Consider the following 26,805-nt stretch of genomic DNA (forward strand, 5'->3'; position numbering starts at 1 on the left):
TGGACATGATGTTGTTCACTGCCCAATACACGAGTGACTACACCGTTTAGTATAATGTAACTATAGCTGCCAGGCACAATGCGAACTCCGATTCACAGGGTTTTTGAGGGAGCTCGGAGCCCGGCCTCAGCAATCTCCACATCAGTGTTAGAGGTGGCGTCTCCAAACCCAGTCTCCTTGGCTGGAAGCTCGCGTGGAAGGGACAGGTAGTACCGCTAGGTGGACGCACCCACGACGCGCTCCCAGAGGGTCGGACAAGTCTGCGAGGGAGAAAAGTCCTCTTTGCGTCCAGGCGGGCTTTTTCGGCTAGCCCGCCGGCGCCAGCTGCGCTTCTCCCGGTCCCCCGCCCAGCGGAGAAGGCGGGTTAGCCACGAGCGATAAGCCAATAGACAACCAGCGTTTGAATTTGCGTCCTGATGAAGCCAATCACAAGTGCCCAGAGCCTGCGGGGCGGGAGAGACTGGCGATCTGGAGGGCGTAACTCCATGGTCCTACCAGTAGGAGCTCCGGGCGCGTTTGAAAATGGGGCGGGGGTGGTGTCCGCGCCTGCGTGCGGTGCTCAGCGCACTTGCCCCAGGCGCGGGCGCGCTCGCGAGCAATCTCGGGCGGCAGTGTCCAGAGCTCGGCGATGGGGAGCGGCGGTGGTGAGTGCTGGCGGGAGCCGGGCAGGCGATGGGTCCTGACTTGGGCCCCTGTGATCCGGGAGGGCACGTCGCATTCCCCCCCACAACGCACGGTTAGGCGCGGATCCCCCACTGTGAGCCCGCCCGCGCGGTTTAAATGCCCGGCCGGCACCTACGCCTCCTGTTACCCGGGGAGATTTAGGTTCTCTGCCCAGCAAACTTCGATTTCACTTTTCTGTGAAGTCGAGAGCGATTTCCACAATATAGTTCGATTTCACGTCCTGTCCGGGCTCTTGCGGGAGAGACTCGATCTCCTGAGTGTCACGTCCGCGGCTACGATCTGCGGAGGATTCAGGATCTGTCCCTGTGAAAACGTCGTACGACCTGGGGTTGCGATTTCACTTGTTACAGTGGTTAAACACTTCAGATGTATATTCTAGAGCAGGTGAATCAGGAAACTATTATGATAATATTCGTAGATATGCTCTGGGTATGCATTTGGCTTTTGCAGTACATTTAGTTTCCGATAAAACAGGTCAAGAGTTTGGGAGTGGGCAGTCTCTAGAGACCTCCTGGTGGAAAGTTTTACCAAGGCCCAGGGAAGAGCCACTTGGCCTCAGTGTGAGGAGGAAAAATGGGTAGAAAGACAGACCTTAAGATTCCTGAAGGGGTCGAGGTGGAGGGTCTTGTGAAGCAAAGGGAAAAAGCCATCAGCGTTGAGTGGATTGCTGAAGCAAACATTGGAATAACCCACTGTGAGGGACTGAGAAGAGAGCTCCTCTAAAGCGCACGACTGGACCCAGTGTCAATGTACATCTAGACATGTGGATCACAACCCCTTCAGGAGGGGCGAACGATCCTTTCACAGGGGTTACATAGCAGATATTTCCATTACAATTCCTAACAGTAGCAAAATTACAGTTATGTGGGGGGGGTCATCACAGCATGAGGAACTGCATTATAAATAAGGGTCTCATCATTTAGGAAGGTTGAGAACCACCGAGCTAGATCTTACATTGCGATTTTCACTATATGCTGAGTTTAGCAGACCACTAGGTTCGGGGACTGGGCAGCATTGACATCTGCCAAGCTGAGACCTGCTCTCGCTGTCCTATTGAGTTGCCAGTCTATGCTGTGGAAGTTTCTAGGGCCATACTGAACCGTACGCTTTTTAGTCACGTGTGCAAATATGAGCAGTGTAATCTGGGCATGGTGGCTGACACTTGTAAGTCAGTACTTGGGAAGTAGAGGCAGAGAGGATCAGGGGTTCAAGGACAGCCTCAGCTCTATGAGTGAATTTGAGGTCAGCCTGGGCTACAGAGGACCACATCTTAAGAAACAAAACAAGAAGCAAAAATATACAGCCCAAGTCCCAGGAATCTTGTTGACTGGTTTTAGCCTCATGTTAACTGCCGAGCCATTTTTCAGATCCCCAGAGTACTTTCCTGAGTGAAGTTGAAGGAAAACATTCATCAGTATTGGCTGCACCCCCCAACCCCTTTCTGGTTGTCATATGGATCTGGAATCAGAAAGTTTCCAATACTCTATTACATGTTATCTGATATTCACCACGAATATTTATGGGATACTGAAGGAACAGTGGTATCTTAAGTAATTCATATAGTATACTTTATTTAATTTTAGGACTTGCCCCTTGTGTGACTAGAGAACAGTAACTATTAAATTATCTTCACATACAACCTTTCATCTCACCGAGGCTTGTGGTTTTTTCCTTAAGTAATCCATTGTAGGTGTGCCAAGTGTTTCTGCTATCCTACCAAGCGAAGAATCAAAAGAAGACCCCGAAATTTAACCATCTTGAGTCTCCCAGAAGATGTACTCTTTCATATCCTGAAATGGCTTTCTGTCGGGGATATCCTTGCTGTCCGGGCTGTAAGTCACCATATGGAAGCAATACCAGTCCTAGTATTGCTGGTTAAACTGCAAAAGTCTCATGTTCTTAAGTGTTTGTATAAAACTCTGATTCAAAGGAAAGCAAAGGAAACGGTGGTTTTATTTTATTTTTTAAAAGTTTTTTTAATTTTATCTTATGTATATGAATGTTTTGCCTGCCTGTCTGTCTGTCCACCATGAGCATGCAGTGCCTGAAGAGGCCAGGAGAGGGCGTCTGATCCCTGGGACTGGAGTTACAGAAGGTGATCAGCTACCTGTGGGTGCTAGAAATTGAATCCTAGGTCCTCTGGATGAGCAGCCAATGCTTTTAACTGCTGAGCTATGTCTCCAGCCCCAAGGTGGTTTTTACTACTTGGTTAGTTGGTTGGTTGAAATAGAATCTCAAGTAGTGAAGACTGCTCTTGAAGCCTCCTGATCCTTCAACTTCTCCCTCTGGAGTTTTGGGATTTTCCGCAGCTTCCACTTTACCTTTACACCGTTCTTCCTGGGGAAGCCACAGTGTCTCACTTACCTCTCACATAGTGGGATTACAGGCCTGCAACATCATGCCCGTCAAACCAGGTGATATTATTCACTGGTGCTTGGAGATGTTTCAGTTATAGGGGCTACTCATTTCAATGTTTATTTCAAGAGAGTAAAAGGCCCTTTTTTTATTTTTTTAAATATTTATTTATTTATTATGTATACAATAGTCTGTCTGTGTGTATGCCTGCAGGCCAGAAGAGGGCACCAGACCCCATTACAGATGGTTGTGAGCCACCATGTGGTTGCTGGGAATTGAACTCAGGACCTTTGGAAGAGCAGGCAATGCTCTTAACCTCTGAGCCATCTCTCCAGCCCCCGTAAAAGGCCTTTTATGGCAGTAAAATTTGCATCTCAAAAAAAGAAGACAGTGGGCTGGAGAGATGGTTAGGCAGTTAAGAGCACTGACTATTTCAGAGGACCAGGGTTCAGTTTTCAGGATCCACATAGAGGCTAATAACCATCTATGACTCCAGTTCCAGGGGATTTAATATCTCTTCTGCTCTCCTCAGGCACTATACATGTGATTCACACATACATGAAGGTAAAATACCTATATATATAGAATAAAAGCAAAAATTTTAAAAAAAAGACCATAAACTGGACATAGTGATTCATGCCTGTAACCCCAGCAACATAAAGAACCAACTCCTGAAAGTTGTCCTGGGATTGCCACACAATTGCCATGGTGTGTGTGTGTCCATAATGCATACATACATATACCATGTACGTAGCAAGTAAAACTAAATAAATAGGAATAAGATAGTGTTAATGAGAATTTTTAAATGGCAGAAATAGAGCTGGGCATGGTGGTGCATGTCTTAATCCCAGCCCGTGGGAGACAGAAGCAGGAAGATCTCTGTTGGTTTGAGGCTAGCCTGGTCTACATAGCAAGTTCTGGGGTAGACAGGACAATGTAGAGAGACCTGTCTCAAAGTGGGGGCAAAATATGTTTAGGGTCCTTTCAGGGGTTAGTTTTGTTTAGAAATTCTGTCTTAAGACAAAATTCAGCAATTTAGATGTTTTCTGTATCCTTTGCTTGCTTGTGCATGTGTCCACATGCCTGCTTCCATCCTGGGTCTTCTGGAACCTGAGCTAGGAATGTCTTTGAACCACCATGCGGGTGACGAGAATTGAACCCAGGTCTTCAGCAAATGCTCTATTGCTCATAGAGGACATTCATGGGACACTCATCTCTCTTGTCCCTTCATTTAGGGATTTTTGTTTTGTAAAACTGAAGTCAGCAACATTAAGAGCATTTTTTGTTGTTTTGTTTTTCAAGGACAGGGTTTCTCTATGTAGCCCTGCCTGTCCTGGGATTCACTCTGTAGACCAGGCTGGTCTTGACGGCATGCACCACCACAGCCCAGCTTCAAGAGCAATTTTAAAAACCAAATGTTCCAAGATTGCGATCCAAAGATATTCCAGTTTGATAATTAAGTGCTGAGGAAATGGTGGTAGGAAAGAAAGGTCCTTGTGTCTCAGAATCCAACGATTGTGTTTCGGTTAGAGCAGAAAGCTTTGCACGGGGTGTTTCAAGCAGCATGTCCACATGGTGCCCACATATGTGTTGTGTGTTCAGAACCAATTCTGCAGCGAAGTCAGGTGATACAACATGTCATACACCTCAGTTCAATTAAATTTGGGGTTTTGCCTGTTCAGAAGTCTTTTACTACAAGTTTTTTGTAGCCCTGTGTTCAGTTATATGACCCACAATTTAAGATGTGCTGTAGGCAGCAGAGTGAGACTATCATTTTTTTTAAAAAAAAAAGCAGAATTAAAACAAACAAAAGCCGTTTTAAGACAAACCCCATCTAACTTATAATGCCACCGGATTGGACTTGAGTTATTTAAGTGACTGACCATAGAGCATACAGTAAACCAACTCTAAACGCCAGCCTGGGATCCACTGTGTGACGCTTGTAGTATGCTCACCGGTGTCACCACACCTGCAGAAGCATAGGGTGCTACGTTCCCAACTACGATGGAAACCCTGTTCTTGACTTGTGTTTTATCTGCCTGGGGTAGAGGCTCTTGGGTCTTAAGATTGCTATACTAGGACTCAGGCTTTTTCCTGTGAGTGCCTCTAAATTTCCATGCTCCTGACTGCTCTACCAGGGTACCAGGCAAAGAAATCGAAGTCAAATCTATTTGTTTGTTTGTTTAGGTGTTTTGAGGCAGTTTCTGGCCTGTGTCTGCCTCCTCTGAGTGCTGAGATTAATGTCTCTTTATTAACCGAGACAAAAAAAAAACTTGTTCTTTTGTCTGGTGCCATTATTCCTCCTCCCCCGGACTCCCAGTTTCTCCCAGAGAAACTCATTTCTGGCTTCTGTTCCCTATATAAAACAGTATTGTTTAGAAACTGGGTCCTTTACTGTTCTGAGATTGGTATATCTACGTATGCCCCATCTTCAGGAGCCTCCAAGAACAAGGATTCAGGGAGTCCCTTGGTAAATCACTCATGGCTGTCATTGCTCTGCAGGTACACTCCCACCTGAAGTACCTGGTAGACAACCATGCCAGCGTGTGGGCATCTGCCAGCTTCCAAGAGCTGTGGCCTTCTCCGAAGAACCTGAAGCTCTTTGAAAGGTACCCGTGCTCTGAGAGCAGTGCCCTGATTTCCTTCTGCCACTGGTGGCTAATGCCCCAGCCCCAACTCGGGACCTGTTTTCCTGTTGCCCTCATCCCCGGAAAGAGACTCAAACCTGAAGAAACTCACCTGTTGAGTCACCTTGCTCCCAGCAAACCCTGTCATTGCCTGTCCTCTATGCCTGCCCTACTTCCAGGGGGTCCCACTTGGGTTGTGACCGTTCCTGATTGGCTCCGTGTGAGTCACCTGCTCATGGAAGCTTTATTCAGCTTTCTTTTCCTTTGTTCAAAACTGAGTAATTTCAGTCCTGTTATATTTCAGTCTCTGGATGACTCACTCCCTCGCTGGAGTCGTGACAGGGAGAGGGTGTGTGTGTGTGTGTGTGTGTGTGTGTGTGTGTGTGTGTGGCAGTGGGGGGGGCACACAGCAAACCTATATTCTTATGACCCTGGGTGCCAGTGACCAGGCCCACCCACCGTCTAAGACCACTAACTGGTTAAAGACAGAGCATGTCCATGGAATGGGGACTGAGTTTATCTCTTTTGCTTAGAAACGAACTCAGGACAGGATTTTCCTCACAGGCATTTTATTTCCCAGATTTGAACTGCTGAAGAAGCGCAGGGAGATAACTCTAGCTGCGGGGTGCTTTGCTTGGGTTGCTTCTGGATAAAAATCTGTTTATTTCTTTTTCATTTTTCTTTTAAAGATTTATTTATTTGGGAACTGGAAGGATGGCTCAGCAGTTAAGCGTAATGACTATCCTTACAGACAACCCAGGTTCAATTCCCAGCACCCACATGGCAGTTCACAACTGTCTGTAACTCCAGTTCCAGGGGACCCGACACCCTCACACAGATACACATACAGAAAAAACACCGATGCACACACACAAAAAAAAAGTTTTTTAAAGATTTAATTTTATGCATGTGAGTGCTTGCGTGTGTATTTGCACTACCTGTGTGCAGTGCCAGGTGCCAGAGGAGGGGGTTAAATCCCCGGGAACAGGTGGGACCTACTGGGTTTGGTATATTCATACAAGCTTAGCGCCATTCAACTTAGATCATTTTTATTGTCTTAAAGAGAAATTGTGTACTCTTCAGCAGGCATTGCCCACCCCCACCCCCAACCACAGAAGCCCTAGGCAATCCCTTATCTATTTCTGTCTCTGGGCTTGCCAGTTGTAGATTTCTCATATACACAGAATCATGAGATACTTAAAACCCTTTGGGGCTGGCGTCTGGTTGCCAAGGTTCGTCCACATCGTAGCATGCAACCAATAAACAGTATTTGATTATATTTCATGATAAAGCATTCAGTCTGGAAATAAGTATGTCGGTGTGCAGTGCTGTGGTGGCACATAACCTTCGTGACCTAAGTCCTGTGGTGTCTCTGCTCGTACTGCTTTAGGGCTGCTGAAAAGGGAAACTTTGAAGCTGCTGTGAAGTTGGGAATCGCCTACCTCTACAATGAAGGCTGTAAGTCCCCGGGCCCCCGATGTGTGGTGGCGTTTGAGATACGCACAAGCCTCAGCCCTCTGGAGATTTAGCAGCATAGTTCTTGCTGATGCTGGCCCTGTGTCTCCCCTGGACAGTTTGACATAGGTGCTAAGAAAGTTACCTCTTTCCCTCACTTGGGTCAGCAAGGGATGACTGAGCAGAGCCTCCGAATGGGGGCTGCTCAGGCCAATCACCCTGTCTCCAGATGCGCTCCCTTCAGCCCAGGCAACACCAAGACCTATGCGCGGACGTAGATAGCTTCTTCCTTGGCCGTCCTCTAGAGCTTGGAAAGAAATCAGCCTGCCTCATTCTGCAGGGGATCAGTGACACAGGCATGGGTCTGTGTGGCAAACAGCAGAGCTGCTACAGCCTGAATCCCTTTGCCCAAGGCCAGCTGCTCCTTAACAGGCTTTTTTCCCTGCTCCTCTGCTCGGCACCGGAGGAGTGAGCCTCAGCTGTGCTGCCCAGTCTCTAAGACGTGTAGCATTTAGAGTGTAGACTACCGCCGTCCTACATATGAAAGGTCTGGTGTCTGGCTGATAGTCCCTGTCCTTGGCCTGCTAACAGAACTGTTAGGACTGAGAGCCTGTGAGCAGCCTGCACTTCCACTCCCTCTTGTCAGATAGCCGTTCCCAGAGGTCATTCACGTACCTACAGTATGTAAGTTCATAGTTGTTGGTGGATTTTTTTCTTTATTTTGTTTGTTTTTGTATTTTCCTGGGGTTGTGTAACTCATTTTAGAACAGGCTCATCCTTAGGAGACCCTTGTCCCAGTCTGGTTTGCATAAGGCCTAGGTCAGTTCTAAGGACAGTTCTATACAGAGAAACCAGAGAGAGAGAGAGAGAGAGAGAGAGAGAGCCTTAGAGAGAGAGAGAGAGAGCCTTCCGGATATTCCTTCCGGTCATATGCAGGGTCATTTCCCCCGAGAAGGAAGATTGAGGCTGTGGGAGAACCATCCCCTGAGGGTCACAGTCCAGGCTTCCTGAAGGACTCCAGAGTGGGGCCTGTGTCAGAAATTACCTGAACAAAATGGGGAGCATTTGGAGCCCCATCCCTCAGAGCTCTTCTGTCTGAAGCTCTGCGCCGTGTCAGGTTTTGCCCAAAGACTGGAGATCTTTGCTCACTCCATGTCCCAGAGACATCATGGGTTTGTCCTGTTTCTCCCACAGTGTCCGTGTCGGATGAAGCCTGTGCAGAAGTGAACGGCCTGAAGGCCTCTCGCTTCTTTAGTATGGCTGAGAAGTTGAACGTGGGTTCTGAGCCCTTTATCTGGCTCTTCATCCGCCCGCCATGGTCAGCGTCTGGAAGCTGCTGCAAGGCCGTGGTCCACGAAAGCCTCAGGACAGAGTGCCAATTACAGAAAGTAAGTCCTGGAGAGGCCCACAGGGCGTAGCGTCCATGAGCCCAGCTAACGTCCCAGAACGAAGGGAAACCTGGAGTCGGTTCCGTGGACCATATAAAGTCAAGAAGTGGGGGTGCACAAAACTTGAGTCCAGGGCCGGGGCTCTAGGTGGTAGTGCTTTCGCCAGCATGCTGGGATTGCTCCCGAAAATCAAAGAGTGGGTGCGGATGGATGTAGGAGAAACATCTTGAACGGGTGTGGTAGAAGTCTTGGGGTCTGGGGTAAGGACAGAGATCTTGGTGAACATGTTGGTGGATGGAAACTGAAGATTAGGCTGGGTAAAACAGCTGCAGCTGAAACTGAAACGGAGGAGTGATGGGGCGGGGTCTGGACGGCAGCACTGGGGGAGTCTGTCTGCAGGAACCATACCTACCTTTCTTTTTAGGCTCATAAAGCTTCCATACTACACTGCCTGGGAAGAGTGCTAAATCTTTTTGAGGTAAGTGAAGTTTTTCTCTGTATTTATTAGCCTTTGCCTTGTTTGGCCTCTCGGATCTACAAAGGGGAGTGTCTAAGGCCAATATAAATGCCAGGCCCTGCTCTGAGCTGGTCCTTGGCGTAGAGCTCTTGGCTCCACCCACTCTGCTTTCGAGGGAGGTAAATGGGACGGCGTAAATAAGAGCCCAGCAGAGCGGATGCGCTGGCAACAGCCCAGGCAGCGCTGCTGTGATCCTCACAAGGCGCTCCTGCTGGGGGCCATGCAGAACCCTCGCCTCTCTCGGGCATTTTCACAAGCTCTGTGTTCTGTGGAGCCCTCTCGCGGGTTTACAGCTGGTAGGAACTTTCAGGGAACACAGCAAAAGGATGCGGAGGACAAGTGAGGCAGATGAACACCTCTCGGTACCACCGCTCATGGCGCCGAAGGGCTTTCCTGTGACAGCAAGGGTGAATGCAGGGTCCCAGCGCTGCCCCACACTAATGGGGAGCAGAGCCCGACACCCTGCACCCTGTCGGTTACTTGTTGAGCACTGTGTGTTCAGTGGCATCCTTTCTGGCCTGATGTAGTTAATTCATCCGTTACCGCTCTGCATGTGATCGTTTAGAGGAAACGGAAGAGGACTTGGCATTGCACAGAAGGTGAGAAAGAACCCTCTGTGCTTGGTCTTCTAGGACGAAGAGAAAAGGAAGCAGGCTCACAGCCTCTTTGAAGAGTCTGCTCATCAGGGGTGCTTGGCCAGCTCATACCTCCTTTGGGAAAGTGACAGAAGGACAGATGTAAGTGGAACCTTGTCTGGTGGCGGATAGACGCATGGAGCGATTTCGTGTGGTCCTGGATGAAATTTACCAAAGGGAGGATGCTTTCTTGGCTCCTGGGCTTCTGGGACTTTGGGCTCATCTGAGCAGCGAGCTGCTATCAAACATCCCCCAAAAGACTCCCGTGACTTGGGGGTAATGTTGGAGAAGCCAATGAAGTTGAAGCATGAGGGAGAAGACATTTAGAACCCCGTGGGGCAGTTCTGTGTCCCTCCCCGGACACAGCCATGTAAGGGTACCTCTCTCTTGTTGCAGATGTCTGATCCTGGACGATGCCTCCACAACTTCCGGAAACTCAGGGACTATGCTGCCAAAGGCTGCTGGGAAGCACAGGTGACGTGGAGATCTGGATTCTTTGCTTTCGGTGTTGGGGCAGGCCTGTCTAGTCTCTCAGCAGGAGACTTGGGGAAGCAATAAGTAAGACTGGCCCAGGACAAGAGCTGTCTCTTTTGTTCAATTTTAATTTTTTGTTTATTTACGTGTGCGTGCTTACCTGTATGTGTCCCATGAGTGTGCAGTGCCTGTGGAGACCAGAAAAGGACATTGGGTCTCCTGGAATTGGAGTTACAGGCAGTTGTGAGCCATGTGATGTGGGTGCTGGGAATTGAATCAGGGTCCCCTGGAAGAGCAGCCAGTGTTCTTACCTACTGAGCCATCTCTGTAACCTAAGGTATTTTTAATGATGGTGGTTTCTGCCAATGAAGGCAAAATAAATGAGCTGTTTGCTATGAGTGATATGAAGTCAGCACTCAGCGTGGACCTTTGAGAGGGTTCTTGAGTAGGTGCAGGCAACCCCACTGCCGTCCTGTGGACTCGGCAAGTAGGGAATCGGACGGTCCACAAAAACACTCTATTTTTTTTAATTAATTATTTTATTTGTTTATAAAATTTTCCACTTCCTCCCCTCCTCCCCATACCCTCCCATTCTCCCCACTCCCTCTCTCCCCCCCCACTCCCTCCCTTCCTTCTTCTCCAGTCCTAAGAGCAGTCAGGGTTTCCTGCCCTGTGGGAAGTTCAAGTTCCTCCCCTCTCCCTCCAGGTCTAGGAAGGTGAGCATCCAAACAGACTAGGATCCCAGAAAGCTAGTACTTGCAGACAAAACAAGACCCAGTGCCATTGACAATGGCTTCTCAGTCAGCCCCCATGTCAGTCACATTTAGAGAATCCGGTTTGATCACATGCTCGTTCAGTCCCAGTCCAGTTGGCCTTGGTGAGCTCTCATTCGATCAGTCCCCTTGTATCCGAGGGTGAACGCATCCCACACGGTTCTGATTTCCACAAAAACACTCTAAATGGAAGAGTAAGTAAGGATACCTATGTCAGATAGCTGGAGAAACTAATAGAATGCTAGGTGGGGAAAAAGATGCAAGTACACTGGTCATAAATACACATACACTAGACTGTGTATGTCCTGAAAAACAGATGGAAGTGTGTGGCAGTTGTCGACAGTGACCGTCTGAAGTCTTTGTGGGCAGTAGATCTGAGTTCTGACACATCTCCGTCCATCCTCATCTGTTGACTCCAGGGCCTTAAGTGTACCATCTCAGAAGAGAGGGAACTATTGGGGCTGCAGAGGTGCTCAGTGGTTACGACTACCAACTGCACCGGGCGGTGGTGGCGCACCCTTTAATCCCAGCACTTGGGAGACAGAGGCAGGCAGATCTCTGTGAGTTCGAGGCCAGACGGGTATACACAGGGAATTCCAGGGAGATACACATCAAGAAACTGTCTCAGGGGAAAAAAAAAAAAACTACCGACTCTTCTCCAAGAGGACCTTGGTTCTTTCTCAGCAGCCACTCAAAATCACCTGTAATTCCAGTTCCAGGGAACCTGATACCTTCTTCTGGCCTCTTTGGGCACCAGATATGCACATGGTGCAGGCATACATGCAGGCAAAACACCCATGCACATACATGTGTGTGTGTTTGTGTATTTAATTACATATTTTTTAGTTTAGTTTATAAAAAATAAAAAGGAGTCGTAGATTGGGGCCTACCCCAATTGTCAACAGAGAAGATTCATCAAGTATCTGATATAAATAGATACAAAGACCACAGCCAAACATTAGGCTGAGCTCGGGGAATCCTGCTAAAGAAAGGGAGGAAGGACTGTACGAGCCAGAGGGGTAAAGGACACAACAAGAAAACGCACAGAATCAGCTAACCTGGGCTCCTAGGAGTTCACAGAGTCTGAACTGACAACCAGGGAGCCTGTGTGGACTGACCTAAACCCTCTACATATATGTGACAGTTGTGTAACTTGGTCTGCTTGCAGGACTCCTAACAGTGGGAGCATGGGCTGTCCCTAAAGCTTTGGCTGGCTTTGGGGACCCTATTTCTCATACTGGGTTGCTTTTCCCATCCTTAATACAAGGGGAGGTGTTTAGTCTTACTGCAACTTGATAAGCCTTGTTTTTTGTTGATATCCATGAAAGACCTGCCCCTTTCTGGACAGAAACAGAGGGGTAGGTTGAGGCGCGGGGGGGGGGGGGGGGATAATGGGAGGAGAGGAGGGAAGGGAAACTGCAATCAAGATGCATAAATTAAAATCAGTTTAATTGGTAAAATAAAAAGGGAAACTCTAGGAGGTCCCCGTCCTAGAGACTTGGGCAGGCAGATGTGCGCCCTGTGCTGTTTGCCTGCTGAGCCCTTCTGAGTGGAGAAGCTGGGAGTTCACGCTGCCCTTCTCTCTCCCACAGCTGGCCTTGGCCAAAGCCTGTGCAAGTGGAAGCCAGCTTGGACTAGAAGGGAAAGCCTGCAGTGAAATGGTCTGCCAGCTGTTCCAGGCCTCCCGGGCTGTCAACAAGCAGCAGGTCTTCTCTGTGCAGAAGGGGCTCAGTGACACGATGAGGTGAGGCCTTCCAGAGCCTGTGTTTGACCTGGTGGCGGAGCAGTATCTTTTTCCTTTTCCACACACGTGCATGCGTGCGTGCATGTGTGTGTGTGTGTGTGTGTGTGTGTGTGTGTGTGTGTATGTAGCTCTGAGACCCAACACTGATGCTGTAAATCCTCCATTGCTCTTCTCCCTCATTCACCAAGGCAGGGTCTCTTAGGCCAGCCAGAGCTCACCAGTCGCTCTCGCTAACCGTATTAGTCTGAGGCCCCCATCCCATCTTCCAAAGCTGGAATTAGCGGCTGGTCACCACACACACCTGGCCTTTCCGTGGGTTCTGGGGATCCAAACACTAGTGTTCACGCTTGCTCGGGCAAGCATTTAACCATCTCCCCAGCCCTGCTGTAGCCCAGGCTAACCCTAAACTTCTGGTATCCTACTTTGGCCTCCTGAGTTCTGGGAGTGTAGGCGTGAGTCACTGAAGTCTTGAAAGCTGAAGACCGCATTAAAGTGTCCTAAACATGTAAAATGCCGAGACTCATTCCTACAGTTTCTGAAGCCAAATACAACCTTTTTTTTTTTTTTTTGGATAGAAGAGGGTTTAGATTTTGAACTCAGCACCTTATGATAAATTACCACCAACCCACAGCCCCAACCTACAACCTTTTCTTTACAGCTCTTTATAATCAGGATACTTCATGCCATTGAGTGACTAGGAGTCAGACCCAAGCCTGTTGCCTTCCCACGCCAATGCCTTTCCCAGCCATCCCTTCCCTGGGGCAGCTCCTGTGACGCCCAGCACGGTGCCTTTCTTCCAGGCTCCAGACGCTAGTGCTAACCCAGAGCTACAGAATGTTAGAGGGTGAAATGGAAAATGCATGATTTTTTTTTAAGCTGTCATCTGAAATTTCAAATAAAATTTGGAGCTGTGATGGGAAGCCTCTGGCTCCTTATACGTACTGCTCAGAACATGGCAATATGATGAGTAAATGTTTTTTAAAAGATGCTTGTCCTGGGGCCAGGGTGATGGCCTCCTCGAGGAATTTGCTCGCTGCACAAGAATGAGGTGCCCAGTGCTTGGAGGGCAGTGGGGAGCGAAGCAGTGCCATGTGCTTATAGTCCTGACACTGAGGAAGTAGAGACGTCCTTGAGGTTCTGTGCCCAGTCAGTCTAGTCTAATTTGGAAGCCCTGCATACCAGTGAAAGCCGCTGTCTCCTGTTGATGCATGCCTTTTTCATCTCAGCACTCTATTGTTTGGTTTTTCAAGACAGGATTTCTCTGTGTAGCCTTAGCTGTCCTGGAACTTTCCCTGTATGTAGACCAGGCTGGCCTCAAACTCACAGAGACCTGCCTGCCTCTGCCTCCCAAGCGCTGGGATTAAAGGCTTATGTCACCACTGCTTGGCCCCAGCGCTCTTGATAGCCCAGTAGTCTGATTTCTAAAAACAGATCACTGGGGCCAGCTAGATGGCTCATCAGGCAGAGGTGCTTGCTGCCAAACCTCAAAACCCAAGTTCAATTCCTAGGACCCACTCAGTAGAAGGAGAGAACCAATTCCCAAAAGGTGTCTTCTGTCTTCCAAATACCTCCTGGAATTATTCATAATCTTAGTTCCCAGATTTTTACTCCCTGGTAGAGAAGGATGCTTCTGCCAGCCTTCTAGTGTCTTTGCATCCATCTAAGGTGCTGGATGAAGGAACCAGAAGATTTTAGTGTGGAGACTGAGTGGCTCTTGCCTTAGGTGGCATTTCTGGCTCTGATCCTTTGCAGAGCGTTGTTATAAGGGTTCAGACAGGAGAGCCTGGTGGTGCACAGTAACCCAAACCCGATTTCTAGTCCCCAGCCCTACTGTGCAGCCCATTGTGTACCCACTGCCTCCGTTTGCACCAAGGATTGAGCTCAGTCAGTGCTTTGGTGACTGAGGGCTGACTTAGATTTCTGAACACCAGGGTTGTGCATGCTTGGTGGGGAGGGAGGCAGGGTACAGAGATGTGTGGACCCACCAGCCTCTCAGGCGTAGCTGTGGGCCTCCCCAACTCCCTGGGACATGGGGTCTCTAGGTTGGTAGACCAGTGAAGTGATTCCAAAGTGATCAGCTCCTTTGCTTAGACTGAACAAACGTGGGCAGAAATTGAAGGTACGGCACTTGGCCTGGTTTTCACAGATGGCCCTCTCTCCACAGGTACATCCTAATCGACTGGTTGGTAGAAGTTGCCACAATGAAGGACTTCACGAGCCTATGTCTCCACCTGACAGTGGAATGTGTAGACCGGTACTTGCGGATGAGGCTGGTACCCCGGTACAAGCTCCAGCTTCTGGGCATTGCCTGCATGGTCATCTGTACCCGGTGAGAACCCCTTAGCCAAACAGGCAGGACTGTGTGCGTGTGTGCTGGTCCCTCCGAGGTGTGGGGCCACCATCCTGACCATTCTCATAGCTGATTTTTTAATAGAAATGAGTCTTAAGGGTCCTACCGGCTCAGTTGTATATTATGCAAGGGAGAGATGGCAGAGTTGACCCTTCATAGGTTGACTGTACCTCTGCTAGGGTCCTGTCTCTCCACACAGCCTCAGGACCCTGACATGGACCTGGGAGGTCCTAAGCTAGACCACACTTTCTCAGGATCCAAAGGGTGACTGTTGCCAAGAAGGATGATAGCGGTCCGCTCTTACCCTCCTCAGTCCTCAGAGTTCACAGAACTGTATCACTGATACTAAAGTCTCAGGTCTTTACCATCAGCTTCCCATAGCCCTGGGCTGCGCCTCAGCTCCAGCACTGAAGCCCATCAGAGCTATTCCTGCACCAGGATGCCACTCGGGGGATGCTCTGAGTCTCAGACTGTATCGCTTTGTATTTTATCCCAAACTGCCTGTCCTCAGCCAGTGCTTCCTTTACCATGGTTTTGGCCTCTGGAAGTGCTGTGGAACGCAGATTTCAAAATATGGTTTGCGTTTTTTTATTCTCCTAAACCCAGCGAGGTCTACCGTTTCCCCTAGGACACACATTCCAGACCCTCTCCTTGTCTCTTGGGCCTGCTGAGTAAGGCATAGCATTGCTGCTAACTACTTCCTATGCTCTTGTGAGAGCTCCCTTCCTTCGTTGCTGTGATAAAACACGTAACCAAAAGCAACTTGATGGGGAAAGGGTTATGTTGCTTACACTTCAGGTAGCAGTTAGTCACTGAGGGAAGTCAGGGCAGGAACCTGGAGGTGAGAACTGATGCAGAGCCTGGACGTCGTGATGCACGTCTTTAATCCCAGCCCTCGGGAGGCAGAGGCAGGTGGATCTCTGTGAGTTCGAGGCCAGCCTGGTCTATAAAGCAAGTTCCAGGACAACCAGGGCTACACAAAAAAAAACCCTTTCTGGAAAAACTAAAGGATAAAAAAAGACCTGATAATAAAGACCATGGAGGAGTGTTGCCTACCGGCTTGCTCCTCATCGCTTGCTCGGCCTGCTTTCTTATAGCACCCAGGACCACCAGCCTAGGGCCTCACCTATCAATCACAGTGAACTAGGCCCTCACATATCAATCATCAATCAAGAAAATGCCCTACAGACTTGCCTGTAAAGCAATCTCCAGAAAGATTCCTCTGTCCCAGGTGACCCTATCTTTTGTCAAGTTGACACTTATCTGAACGTGCAGGCAGAGCGTCCAAGGCTACTGGGATGGGTTTTTATTCTATGTAGACATGAAGGAGCCCTACCTAGCTCACATCTTGCTCTCTTCCAAGTTCTCTGGGTTGTCATTGTTCCTGTAGCCACCAAAGCTGCCACGCTCACCTTCCATAGGAGGTTAGTCATGGACATACCCACTCTCAGTGGACACCTTTGGGTGTCCGTACGCCAGCTGGAAGAAGCATGGCTTCTTACCACCAAAGGAGACCTCATGACTTCAGGGATAGCAAAGCGAACCTGCCATACCCAAGCCTTTTTCAAATAGGCTCTTTGACCTAAATCTCACACCCCAGGTCTTTAAACTGCGGACTGGGCACGGTGCTACACACCTTTAACCCCAGCACTTGGGAGTTGAGGCAGGCAGATCTGGAATATGTGAAGCCTGCTCTCCCCCCCCCCCCCCCCCGGCCCCACAGACTGAGGTGCCTGGAGCTTTGCTCTCCGAGCCTATGTTGCCTCTTCTCCCCACCTCAGGGCTCAGTGCAGGGCTCTCTCATCAGTGACCTTCTCCCTCCTGCCCCCTCTGGCGGGCCAAATGGCAGTCATTCACACTGCAGAGTGCCAAGACTGAGCAACAGTCCACATTTTGCTGGGGAGGGTGCCAGTGGGACCGCTGGAGCAGAGTGTTCTGGGATCAGCACCTGTGGCGGGCAGAGAACAGGGTGCCCAGTTGCCTCAGGGACGGTCAGGATTCCTGTGACCAAACGTTGGGCTGTGTGTAGACCTTCAAGCAACCTCTAGGCCCTTTGCTCCCAGTAGCTCACGTGCTTCCGCGTTTGCACTGCTTCTACTCAGATACTGTCAGAAGTTAAGACCGGAGCTGAAGAGGTCCTTTAGGGCTCCAGCATTGGTTTAGTGTCTGGGTTTGAACCATGGCACAACCAAACAAAACCAGCAAAGCTCTCATTCGTATGGTTGTAAAGAGAATTAGAGAATTGAATTTTAGTGTCCCTCATAGGTCCTTTTTAAATGAAAATGGGGATATATCCACTCCTGAGTATGGTTGAGGAGAGGGATTTTACTGTAGATATGAGGGTGAGAACAGCCAGAGGCTTCTGGAAGAGTCCGGACTGCTGAAAACGGCCAGCAGAATAGACTGGGCCACGAAAGGAGAGAGAGAAGGAGAGAGCAAGGGTGGTCCAGGAACAGAACAGAGAGAGAGAGAGAGAGAGAGAATACCAAAAGGATGTATGTATAGCCGAAGTGGCTGAGTTATGTAGAGATAAGAAGCCGGGGAGGGAATCAAAGCCTTGAGGGGAGAGGCAAGACGTGCTGGGAGGGGCCACAGGTACTCAGTGAGACTTGTCCAGGGTTCTTTGGGAGCTGACATTTTTGCAGATGTCTTTCCTATTTGGTCTGAGTGTCTTGTTTTGACTCCCTCTTTGTGGCACCTCTAATTGTCGCTTGAGGCCTCCCAGATTCTTCCTGAGCTGTATGTAGCCCCTCGGCTCAGAACTGAGACCCTATCTCTGCATCCCAGGTTCATCAGCAAAGAGATTCTGACAATTAGAGAAGCCGTGTGGCTCACAGACAACACGTACAAGTACGAGGACCTGGTACGGATGATGGGAGAGATCATCTCTGCTCTGGAAGGGAAGATTCGAGTAAGTGGGGTTTGGGCTTTCCTTTGAACAAAATTATCTTCTTGTTGGAGGTCACAGGGGTGAGGTGGCAGGTGCTGTGGAGACAGCACCTAGAAGCCATGCGTGCCGTGTGCTATGTGCACGGAAAGCCTGAGCTTGGGCATCAGCATAACACTTGGCCAGACCCCTGCCGGGCCGGGCCACGGTGTGACATTGCCAGATGAGACATGATATTTACTTCCCTCTCCTGTTTAGGTCCCTACTGTGGTTGACTACAAAGAGGTCTTGCTGACACTGGTCCCTGTTGCACCCAGAACCCAGCACCTGTGCAGCTTTCTCTGCGAGCTCTCCCTGCTGCACACCAGCCTGTCCGTCTTTGCCCCAGCCCGCCTCGCCTCTGCAGCCCTGCTCCTGGCCAGACTGATGCATGGGCAGAGTAAGCGAAGCCCTCCCGGGCATTGCGGGATGGGGGTTCCTGGTGTCTGGGAAAGTTCTCAGGTAGGAGAGGTTGGAAGGGCAGAAAATAACACTTCCTCATCCATCCTGGAGAAGAAAGCGCAGCAGAATGGCCCCAAAACAGTTGGGGGGGGGGGGTGAGGTGGTTCCGGCTGAAGCAGTGTATAGTTTCAACAATGCTCACCTTATGTGGAGCTATTCAAGGATGTTTTAGTTTGATGTGGTTGTTTTGTTTCTCACATTTATATTTAACCTACATGTGCACGTGTGTGCACACACAATGCCATGGTATGAATGTGGCAGCTGGAGGATGAATGGCTTGCAGGAGTTGGTCCTCTCCTTCTACCATGTGGTTGGCTTCTAGGAATCTATCCGGGTCATTAGGCTTGATGACGAGTGCCTTTGCCCACTAGCCATCTTCCTGAACCCTGAAGGATATTTTGAAGGAGCTAAAAGCCTGAGTCTGGAAGATATTATCAGACTAGCGGAGCTGTGGGGATTGTGGGGCTCTGTCACATTTCCCGCCTGCTTTCCTCCCCAGTACAGCCCTGGACCACTTACCTGTGGGACCTCACTGGGTTCTCTTACAATGACCTCACGCCCTGCGTCTTGAGCCTTCATAAAAAGTGGTGAGTCTCTCTCAGCGCTGGAGAGAACCGAGTGGGGGGTTGTGAGTCATGGTCAACCTGAGCTGTTGTCAGTCCCAACTAGAGTTGTTATAGGTTGTGTGAGCTTGTGTACCACCGTGTGCGTGTGGAGGTCAAAGAACAACCTTGCACAGTGAATCCTCTTTGTACCCTTTTGTGGGTTCTAGGAATTGAACTCAGCTCATCAGCCTTGTGCGGCGAGCATCTTTAGCCACGGAGCTGTCTTGCCAGCCCCAGGCTGGCGTTTTAAAATTCTAGGCCTGGGCTTACCTCTGTGTTCACACTGAACCTGTCCTCTTGAGGAAGAGGAGCCAGCAGACAAGGAGTGCCCCACAGCAGTCCTTGCCTGTGCCCGTCTGCTGCACCCATGCACCTCAGCTCGCCTTCACTGCTCTGCCGCCTCCCTCCTGCATCTTCACCCTGTGTGGCCATTTCCTCATCTCACAGGACCCCTTCTGGGTCCTTAGAAAAAGGCCAGAATAGGGAAAAAAAGTTTTCTTTCATTGAATCTCAAAGTATATACAAACCACACTTAAGCTTAGGCCCCACACCCAGCAGTAGATGTCAACACAAAGTGAACTTCATAATTTCGTTTGTTTGTTTTTGTCTTGTATTGCTTGGGGAATTTTTTTGTCTTACTGGTCTTTTGGCTTGTATATTATGGTTCCCGATTTTGTGTTTTTATGGGTTTTGTGTGTGTGTGTTTAAGGTTTTTTTTTTAAAGTTTTATTTTGTTAATTCTGGTTTGCTTGCTTTTTTTTTTATCATGCCTATTTGTTTTCTGAAGTGAGAGAGAAAGAAGGCTTGGAGTTGGATGGGTAGGGAGGTGGGGAGAAGATGGGGGAAGGGAAACCATGATCAGAATATATTATATGACTTTAAACAAAGAAAGAAGAGGCCAGAATAGAGTAGCACAGTCTGTACAGGTAGTCTGTACAGGGTGTCAGGTAGTGAGAGTCTATAGGAAAAGGGGAGTGGGTGGAGCTAGAAAGATGGTTCAGTGATTAAGAGCATTTGATGTTCTTCCAAAAGACCTGGGTTCCGTTCAGTTCCTAGCACCCACCTGGAGATTCATAGCCATCTGTAACTCCATTTCTACGGGTTCCCATGCCACCTTCTGGCCTCCACGGGTACCAGTTGTGTATGTGGTGCATAGACATACATGCAGAAGGAACACCTATACATATAAGAAGAAATAAATCATTTTTAAGAAAGAAACAGGGTGGGGAGAATGAATGGGAATTGGAACTGGTACCTGGGTGAGGCCAGGGTGCCCACATCCATGTTCCAGGTTGGGGACATCTGTGCAAGGGCAGCTACAGACAGACATTGGGCTGCAGGCTGTAAGTAGAGTATCATAGGACACTGGGCTGGGTTTGCATCTGCCTATGGCTGCTTCTCTGTCTTTTCTCAGCTTCACTTGCAGACTTGCTCCTCCCACTTCTTGCTGGCTTACTGCGTCCTTCCTCGGGGCCCTTTCTCTGGGCAGCACTGCTCTCTGGCTCTCTACTCTCATCACCTCCACCCTGAAGAGCCAGGGAGTCCTGGTTTTCTTTCATTGCTCACAATTGCTCCGTCAGAAAATTAACCGAGGATGCCTGATCCCAGCCCAGACTGCCTCGCTTGCACGTCTGAGCTGCTGCCCCTGCTCTGAGTGTCCCTCCTGTAGGCAGTCCTGACTGGTTTTTGTTTTGTTTTGGTTTGGTTTTTGGTTTTTTGTTTGTTTGTTTGTTTTGTCATCTGTACAACCTGCTGGTTTCTGGGACCAGTGCCCTTTCCTTACATATATTCACATACCTCAAGATCTGGCCTTCATGTGACCTTGGTCATGCCTTGGGCTACCTCCTTACAGCATGTTCCTTCTGTTTACCTCAGCCCAAAGCATCACTCTTGGCTTCTGGGGTAAGGTCAGAGCCCTCTAGAAAAATCCACAGTGCCTCTAACCAACACGTTCTCTGCCTCCTGTCTCTCCACTGAGCTCCTCTGAGTGGGACCTGCCAGTATTATGCCTTTGCCTACTCTGTTGTTTCCTGTGGCACCCAGAACATGTAGCTGGTGGCTGAGGAAGCAGGTGACTTACTGATTGTTATCTGATGCTAGCAACTAGAAGTTGTTGCTAAAGATTGTTTATTTGCCCACCCAAAACGAAACAAAACAAAAGTGTGTTTGTGTATGCTAAAAATATATCTCCAGTTATTTTGTTGGTTTTTTTTGAAGAATAAGTTTTCCATATTTATTTTATTTTTATATGCATTGGTGTTTTGCCTGTATTGATGTCAGATCTTAGAGTTACAGACAGTTGTGAGAAGGCCACTTGGGTGGTAGGAATTGAACCAAGGTCCTAGAAGAGCAACCAGTGCTCTTAACCGCCATCTCTCTAGTCCCTGTTGTTTTTTTAAACCTGTTAAATTGAGCCAAACGGTGGTGGCGCACACCTTTAATCACAGCACTCAGGAGGCAGTGGCAGGTGGAATAAGAGCTAGTTCCAGGACAGGCTCCGAAGCTATGCAGAAACCCTGTTTCAAAAAACCCAAGAAAAAAATAAAATAGACCAGTTAAGTTGGAAGCATTTATTTTTAAACTAAATGTTTTGGTTGGTTGATTTTGAGACAGGGTTTCTCTACACAGCCCTGGCTGTCCTGGAACTCATGCTGTAGACCAGGCTGGCCTTGAACTCACAAAGATCTACCTACCTCTGCCTCCCAAATACTGGGGCAAGTTTTTTAAAAGTTGTATAACTTGAAAGGCTTTTAGTATATTCAGAATTGTACAACCCATTTTAGAACATTTTCACTAACCCTCAAAAGAAACCCCACTCAGCTGGGTGGTAGTCTTTAATCCCAGCACTGGGGAGGCAGAAGCGGGGGATCTCTGAATTCAAGGCCAGCCTCGTCTACAGAGTGAGTTCCAGGACAGCCAGGGCTGCACAGAGAAACCCCACTCTTTAACTGTCACCATTCAGCTTCCATTCATGCTTCTCCGCTGTGACTTTGCCCGTTCTAGACATTGCGTATGAAGTAGTCACATTAATATGCCACTTTGTGAGTCTGGCTCCTGCTGAGCTTCCTGTTTCAGGTTCATATTGTGATGTGTGTCGGTGCTCAAGTGAGTTTCAGTTTGAATGGACCTTTGTCTGTCTGGCCATTGTTGGCTATGTGGGTTATTTCTACCTCCGACTGCAATAAACGTAGTGCAAGTTCCTTGAGTGTTGGTGTCTCACTGTCTTGGAAAACCAACCACTGAGGACCTGTCAGTCTTCACTGTCGTGTGTCCCCTACCAGTGGGGCTGGCTCTGAACCCTTGCTGCCCTCTCTGGTGGTGGAGTTAGTCTAGATTTGGTGAGGTTCATATGTCAGCCCCTGTGTCTGTTTCCAGTTTCCATGACGATGCCCCCAAGGACTACAGACAGGTCTCTCTGATTGCTGTGAAGCAGCGCTTTGAGGATAAGTGCTACGACGAAATCAGCCAGGAAGCGGTATGCCCTCCTTCGCCACTTGGGCTGAGGGGGCCTGGGGGGAGGGGCGTGCCCGCGGGGGGGGGCAGGGTTCTTCACTCTGGCCTCCCTACAGGTACTGAGCTATGCAGAGCTGTGCACTGCACTCGGAGTGAAGCAGGAGAGCCCAGAGCCCCCGTCTTTCCCCAGCACAGGGGAGATCCACACCTTCTTCAGCTCACCCTCCGGGAGGAGAAGCAAACGGTAAGTCTGCCCTGTCCGTGTGCAACCGTGTCATGGCCTGCGGTCTCGTGTGTAAAGTCTGAGTTTCCTCCTTGACACTGCAACCATTTGTAGAACCGTCCTAAGGCCTGTGCCAAGGAGCAACAGGTCCCAAGTTTAACCCAGGGGCTTCTGGCCTCGGCCTGTTCCTGAGTATCTCTGTTCCAGCCTGCCTCTCGTTTCTCAGAAGTCACTGTCTGTCTGGCTTTGTCCTCGCTCGCTCCTTGGGAGGGAAGAGGGTCCTGAACACAGTAGATGCTGTGCATTTCTCTCCCTGCCTGCACCATCATTCACCTGGTCCCCTTGCTCCACGATGTGGCACAGCTGGTAGCTGGGTATAGCCTGAGTAATGTCCTTGTTGCCCACCCCTTGTCTCCTTCCTTTGCTGTGTATAGTTCTGTTACTCCCATCTCACATGCCAGCACTGTGGCTCCACCCCCTAGGTTAACTCCACCTCACCCTCTGAACTATTAAACCTGAACATCTCAGGGAGCAGGCTTCCCTCTGTGCCAGCCCTGCCTTTGTGACTTCTCGGTCACCTGTGTGTTCCTGAGCAACTTAGGCCAGGTCCTGGGTGACTGGATAGGACCTGTCACATGTGCCTGAGTGTCCCATGGGATGGGGGGCTAAAGAGGCAGCTGTGTCAGGGGTTAACCTCCTCTCATACCTGCTGTGAAAGAAACAGGACAGCATCTTCCCCAGCTGGAATCGGGAAGACCGGATCCTCCTGAGGGGCCACTGTGTGCATCTCTGCATTAGGCATTCTTGACTGTCTGGGGACAGGGTTATCCTAGACAGACACTTGTAGCTACCAGGGTACTTGTAGCCAGGGTCTCTGGCTCCTCTAAAGGCCTGCTCCCCAGAAAACCCTTCATAGCCCCTTCAGACTTCTAGAAGAGACCTCCTGGGTGACATAAGTCAGCAGCAGAAAGGCCTGGTGGGCGTGGCGCAGAGACTGGCCTTCCTGTTGTTCTCTACACCTGACCCCAGGTGGACAGGTTTGCTGGCCTTGCCCAAAGACAGACTGCGCTGTGCACTCAGGCCTAGCACTGTCTCTATTGGGTGCGGTGGAGTGCATCTTGTACCCTGTGGAGTGGTGGTCTTCCTGCCAGTTCCCAGAGGGATCCCGGGCCCCAAGCTGTCCAGAATAAGGCAGGGCTCACTCCTAGACCGAGGCCTGGTCTTTCCCAGTTCTTCCTCCAATTAATCCCCTGCCCTCGAGGTCTCAAACCTATTCCAGTCTCATGGGCATTTTCCAGAACACACAGTGAAAACCAGACAATATAGGTATTAAGGCAGATGTCTAGGACCAGGTCGGCTTCCCGGGTACTGCCACCTGAGACCAGGGTTTTCTGGACTCTTCCCCACCCTGCAGGAAGCGGGAGAACAGCCTTCAGGAGGACAGGGGCAGCTTTGTCACCACGCCTACCGCAGAACTGTCGAGCCAGGAGGAGACACTGCTGGGGAGCCTTCTGGACTGGAGCCTGGACTGCTGCTCTGGCTATGAAGGAGACCAGGAGAGCGAAGGAGAGAAGGAGGGTGACGGTGAGTGGTGTGCAGGGCTGGTCGTGCAGGTGGCCACCTTGCCTGTGCTGAGGAGAGAAGCATATGAGCCTGGCACCCTGGCTGGGGTGAAGGGTTTTCACCATCTCACAGACAGAGAGGATGTAGTCTAAGCCTGTATCCCTCTCTCCCTGGGTCATTATTGGTTGAAGGGCCTGGAGTTTTGGTGTGTGGAGCACTGGGTGTGTCACACCTGTGTATGTAAACTGCAGGAAGACCTTCACAACTTCCAGCTGCTTTTCCAATTGCTTGCTTTTGTGTCCACTCAGATTAAGGGAGTTGAGTGACCAGTCACCTGCTGCTGTCCTCAGAGTTGTTGGAGTAATTCTCCCAGCTTGAGAGAAACAAGGTCACTCATGGCTCTCACCTGGCAGTAGCCTGGGCCACCCAGTCCTGAGCAGTCTCTTCTGATAACTTGAGCTGTACCAATAAAGACCCTCCCCTTAATTTTCCAGTCACAGCTCCCAGTGGACTCCTTGACGTCACTGTGGTCTACATGAACCCGGAGCAGCACTGCTGTCAGGAGTCCAGCGATGAGGAGGCCTGGCCAGAGGACAAGGGCCACCAGGCACCTCCAACTCCAGCTCTTGGGCCCCTTCTCAGCAGCAGGGGAGATCTGGGCAAGGACATCACGACCTCTGGCTACTCCTCCGTCAGCAGCGCAAGTCCCATTAGCTCCCTGGATGGCGGCATGGGGGGCTCTCCCCAATCTACCTCAGTGCTGTCTGTGGGCAGCTACTCAAACACAAAGCTTTGCCACCATCAGGCCAAGAAGTCATGTTTACAGTGTCGCCCCCCAAACTCCCCAGAGAATGGTGTTCACCAGCAGCGGGTAAAGCGCCAAAACCTGTCAGTGCACAGTGATGAAGACACGAACTTGGGCTTCCTGAAGCTCTGAGAATGTCAGTGTTCGCCATGATGAATGTTTACTGTTTACTGGGGAGGGCCGCTGTTTCTCTGGGACATTACAGGCAGGTGCTGTGTCGACCCCGGAAGGGGAGCTGAGTGTGAGCCGTCAGGTCGTCAGACAGTGCAAAGCTCAGCCTCCCAGCAATCAGGCCACACCTGTGGAACCTGTCTGCTATCCCCAGGAGCATGGCTCTCTGTATTGGTGCTCACCATCCCAGGCCAGGAGCAGATAGCTTCTTTGCAATACTAGTGGCCCAGGTACCCTAACACAGTTCAAACCCCTCACTGCTGTCTTATTTTAGGCCAGTGGGGAGCTCTCATCTGAACACATCACTGCCCATTTCAACCCAGGGAGTCTGTGACCCTACATCTCAGTGTTGACTGCAGTCTGGTGGTCAGGCGTGAGAACCTTGAAGCTGGGGCTAAAGGCTCCTCTCCCTCTGGCACTTAGAACTCAGTTTCCAAATCTGTCTCCTCAGAGCGCTTTGTCTGTGCCCCGTTGTGCTCATGTGACCTTTCTGCACTGAATTTCTAGGCCAATCTTTCCCCATCTTTATTTCTTCTAATGAAATGAAAAGAGGGGGAGGCATTCGAAATAGAAGGTGTCAAATAAAAAGATAACAGATAAAAGGTAATTCCCAATATTGCTGAGCTTCAACTGAAAAAAAAAAATCTAGTTGTGCATGGTGGCTCGTGGTGGCAGTCTCAGCAGCCAGAAGTATGTGGCGAGGGGAGCAGAAGCCCCAGGTCAGACTGGCTGGGTCGGCGGCTGACCTCAGAAAGGAAACTGGTAACGGCCTCTTGGTTCTATCCGTGCATTCTTTCCTTATGGAAAATGGATTTTTCTAGAGGATAGCCATAAACAGTCACTTGTGATAACCAAATTAACAAAGACAGCTGGATTCTTGTGATAACCAAATTAACAAAGACAGCTGGATTCTACAGGAAGAAAGCAGGCACTGGACTCACTGCTTGTGGCTGGATTCCACGGGAAGAAAACGGGTCGCCGGTCCTTTTGGGCTAGCCAGAGACTGCCAGAGTGTCCGCTTCATTTGGAAGGCCTTGGAGCTATGAGGCAGCTGGCCTCAACACTTGGGGAGTCTGCTGAAGGGTCAGCAGATATGCTGACCCTAAATGTATGCTGTTTCCTCTTTAAAAAAATACCAGGAGTGCCCCCCAAAGACCCTTGAGCTGAAAGTACAGGTGGAGCAGGTTACTCAGTGTTCATTTTCTGTGCTGTTCCCAGTGGCAGCTCTCTGCTACTGTTAATAGAATGCTGGCCACTCTGGCTGGGGCACACTGGTGTAAGGAGAGCCCAGACATTTGGATTGTAATCACCTGGGCATGTGTGCGCCTGTTTCCTCGGCCGTAAGAGGGGACAGTGATACCTACCTCACAGGGAGGTTGTGAGGATTAAATGTGAAGAGACTCATGATATGACCATCTGCATTCATAACTGCCTCCCTCCTTGTCCATGGTGTCCCTGGTCATGACATGACTGACCATCTGTACTCCATAACGGTCTCCCTCCTCGTCCATGGTGTCCTGGTCATGGCATGACCATCTACATCCCATAACTGCCTCTTTCCTTGTCCATGGTGTCCCTGATCAAAATCACAACTC

General features: G+C 49.7%; 1 protein-coding gene across 1 annotated transcript; it reads left to right on the plus strand.

The window, feature by feature from the left end:
- Positions 1-537: 537 nt before the first annotated feature.
- Positions 538-26,622, plus strand: Ccnf (cyclin F). The gene is made up of 17 exons (XM_048436294.3): positions 538-644; positions 2,362-2,516; positions 5,542-5,648; positions 7,057-7,124; positions 8,316-8,509; positions 8,934-8,987; positions 9,659-9,763; positions 10,058-10,135; positions 12,501-12,652; positions 14,817-14,981; positions 17,790-17,913; positions 18,148-18,328; positions 18,890-18,977; positions 22,371-22,470; positions 22,565-22,692; positions 24,086-24,255; positions 24,729-26,622. The coding sequence occupies exons 1-17, from the start codon at positions 629-631 to the stop codon at positions 25,169-25,171; spliced, it is 2,328 nt and encodes a 775-aa protein (XP_048292251.1). The 5' UTR covers positions 538-628; the 3' UTR covers positions 25,172-26,622.
- Positions 26,623-26,805: the final 183 nt, after the last annotated feature.

This window comes from Myodes glareolus, chromosome 9, assembly GCF_982192425.1.
Source record: "Myodes glareolus chromosome 9, mMyoGla1.1, whole genome shotgun sequence".
Lineage (NCBI taxonomy): Eukaryota > Metazoa > Chordata > Mammalia > Rodentia > Cricetidae > Myodes > Myodes glareolus.

Bases quoted from the DNA above. Each gene is read 5' to 3' on its own strand.
- Ccnf (XM_048436294.3), top strand. The intron at 17,914-18,147 runs GTAAGTGGGGTT...TCTCCTGTTTAG, and splicing joins CTCTGGAAGGGAAGATTCGA to GTCCCTACTGTGGTTGACTA. The intron at 22,693-24,085 runs GTAAGTCTGCCC...CCCACCCTGCAG, and splicing joins TCCGGGAGGAGAAGCAAACG to GAAGCGGGAGAACAGCCTTC.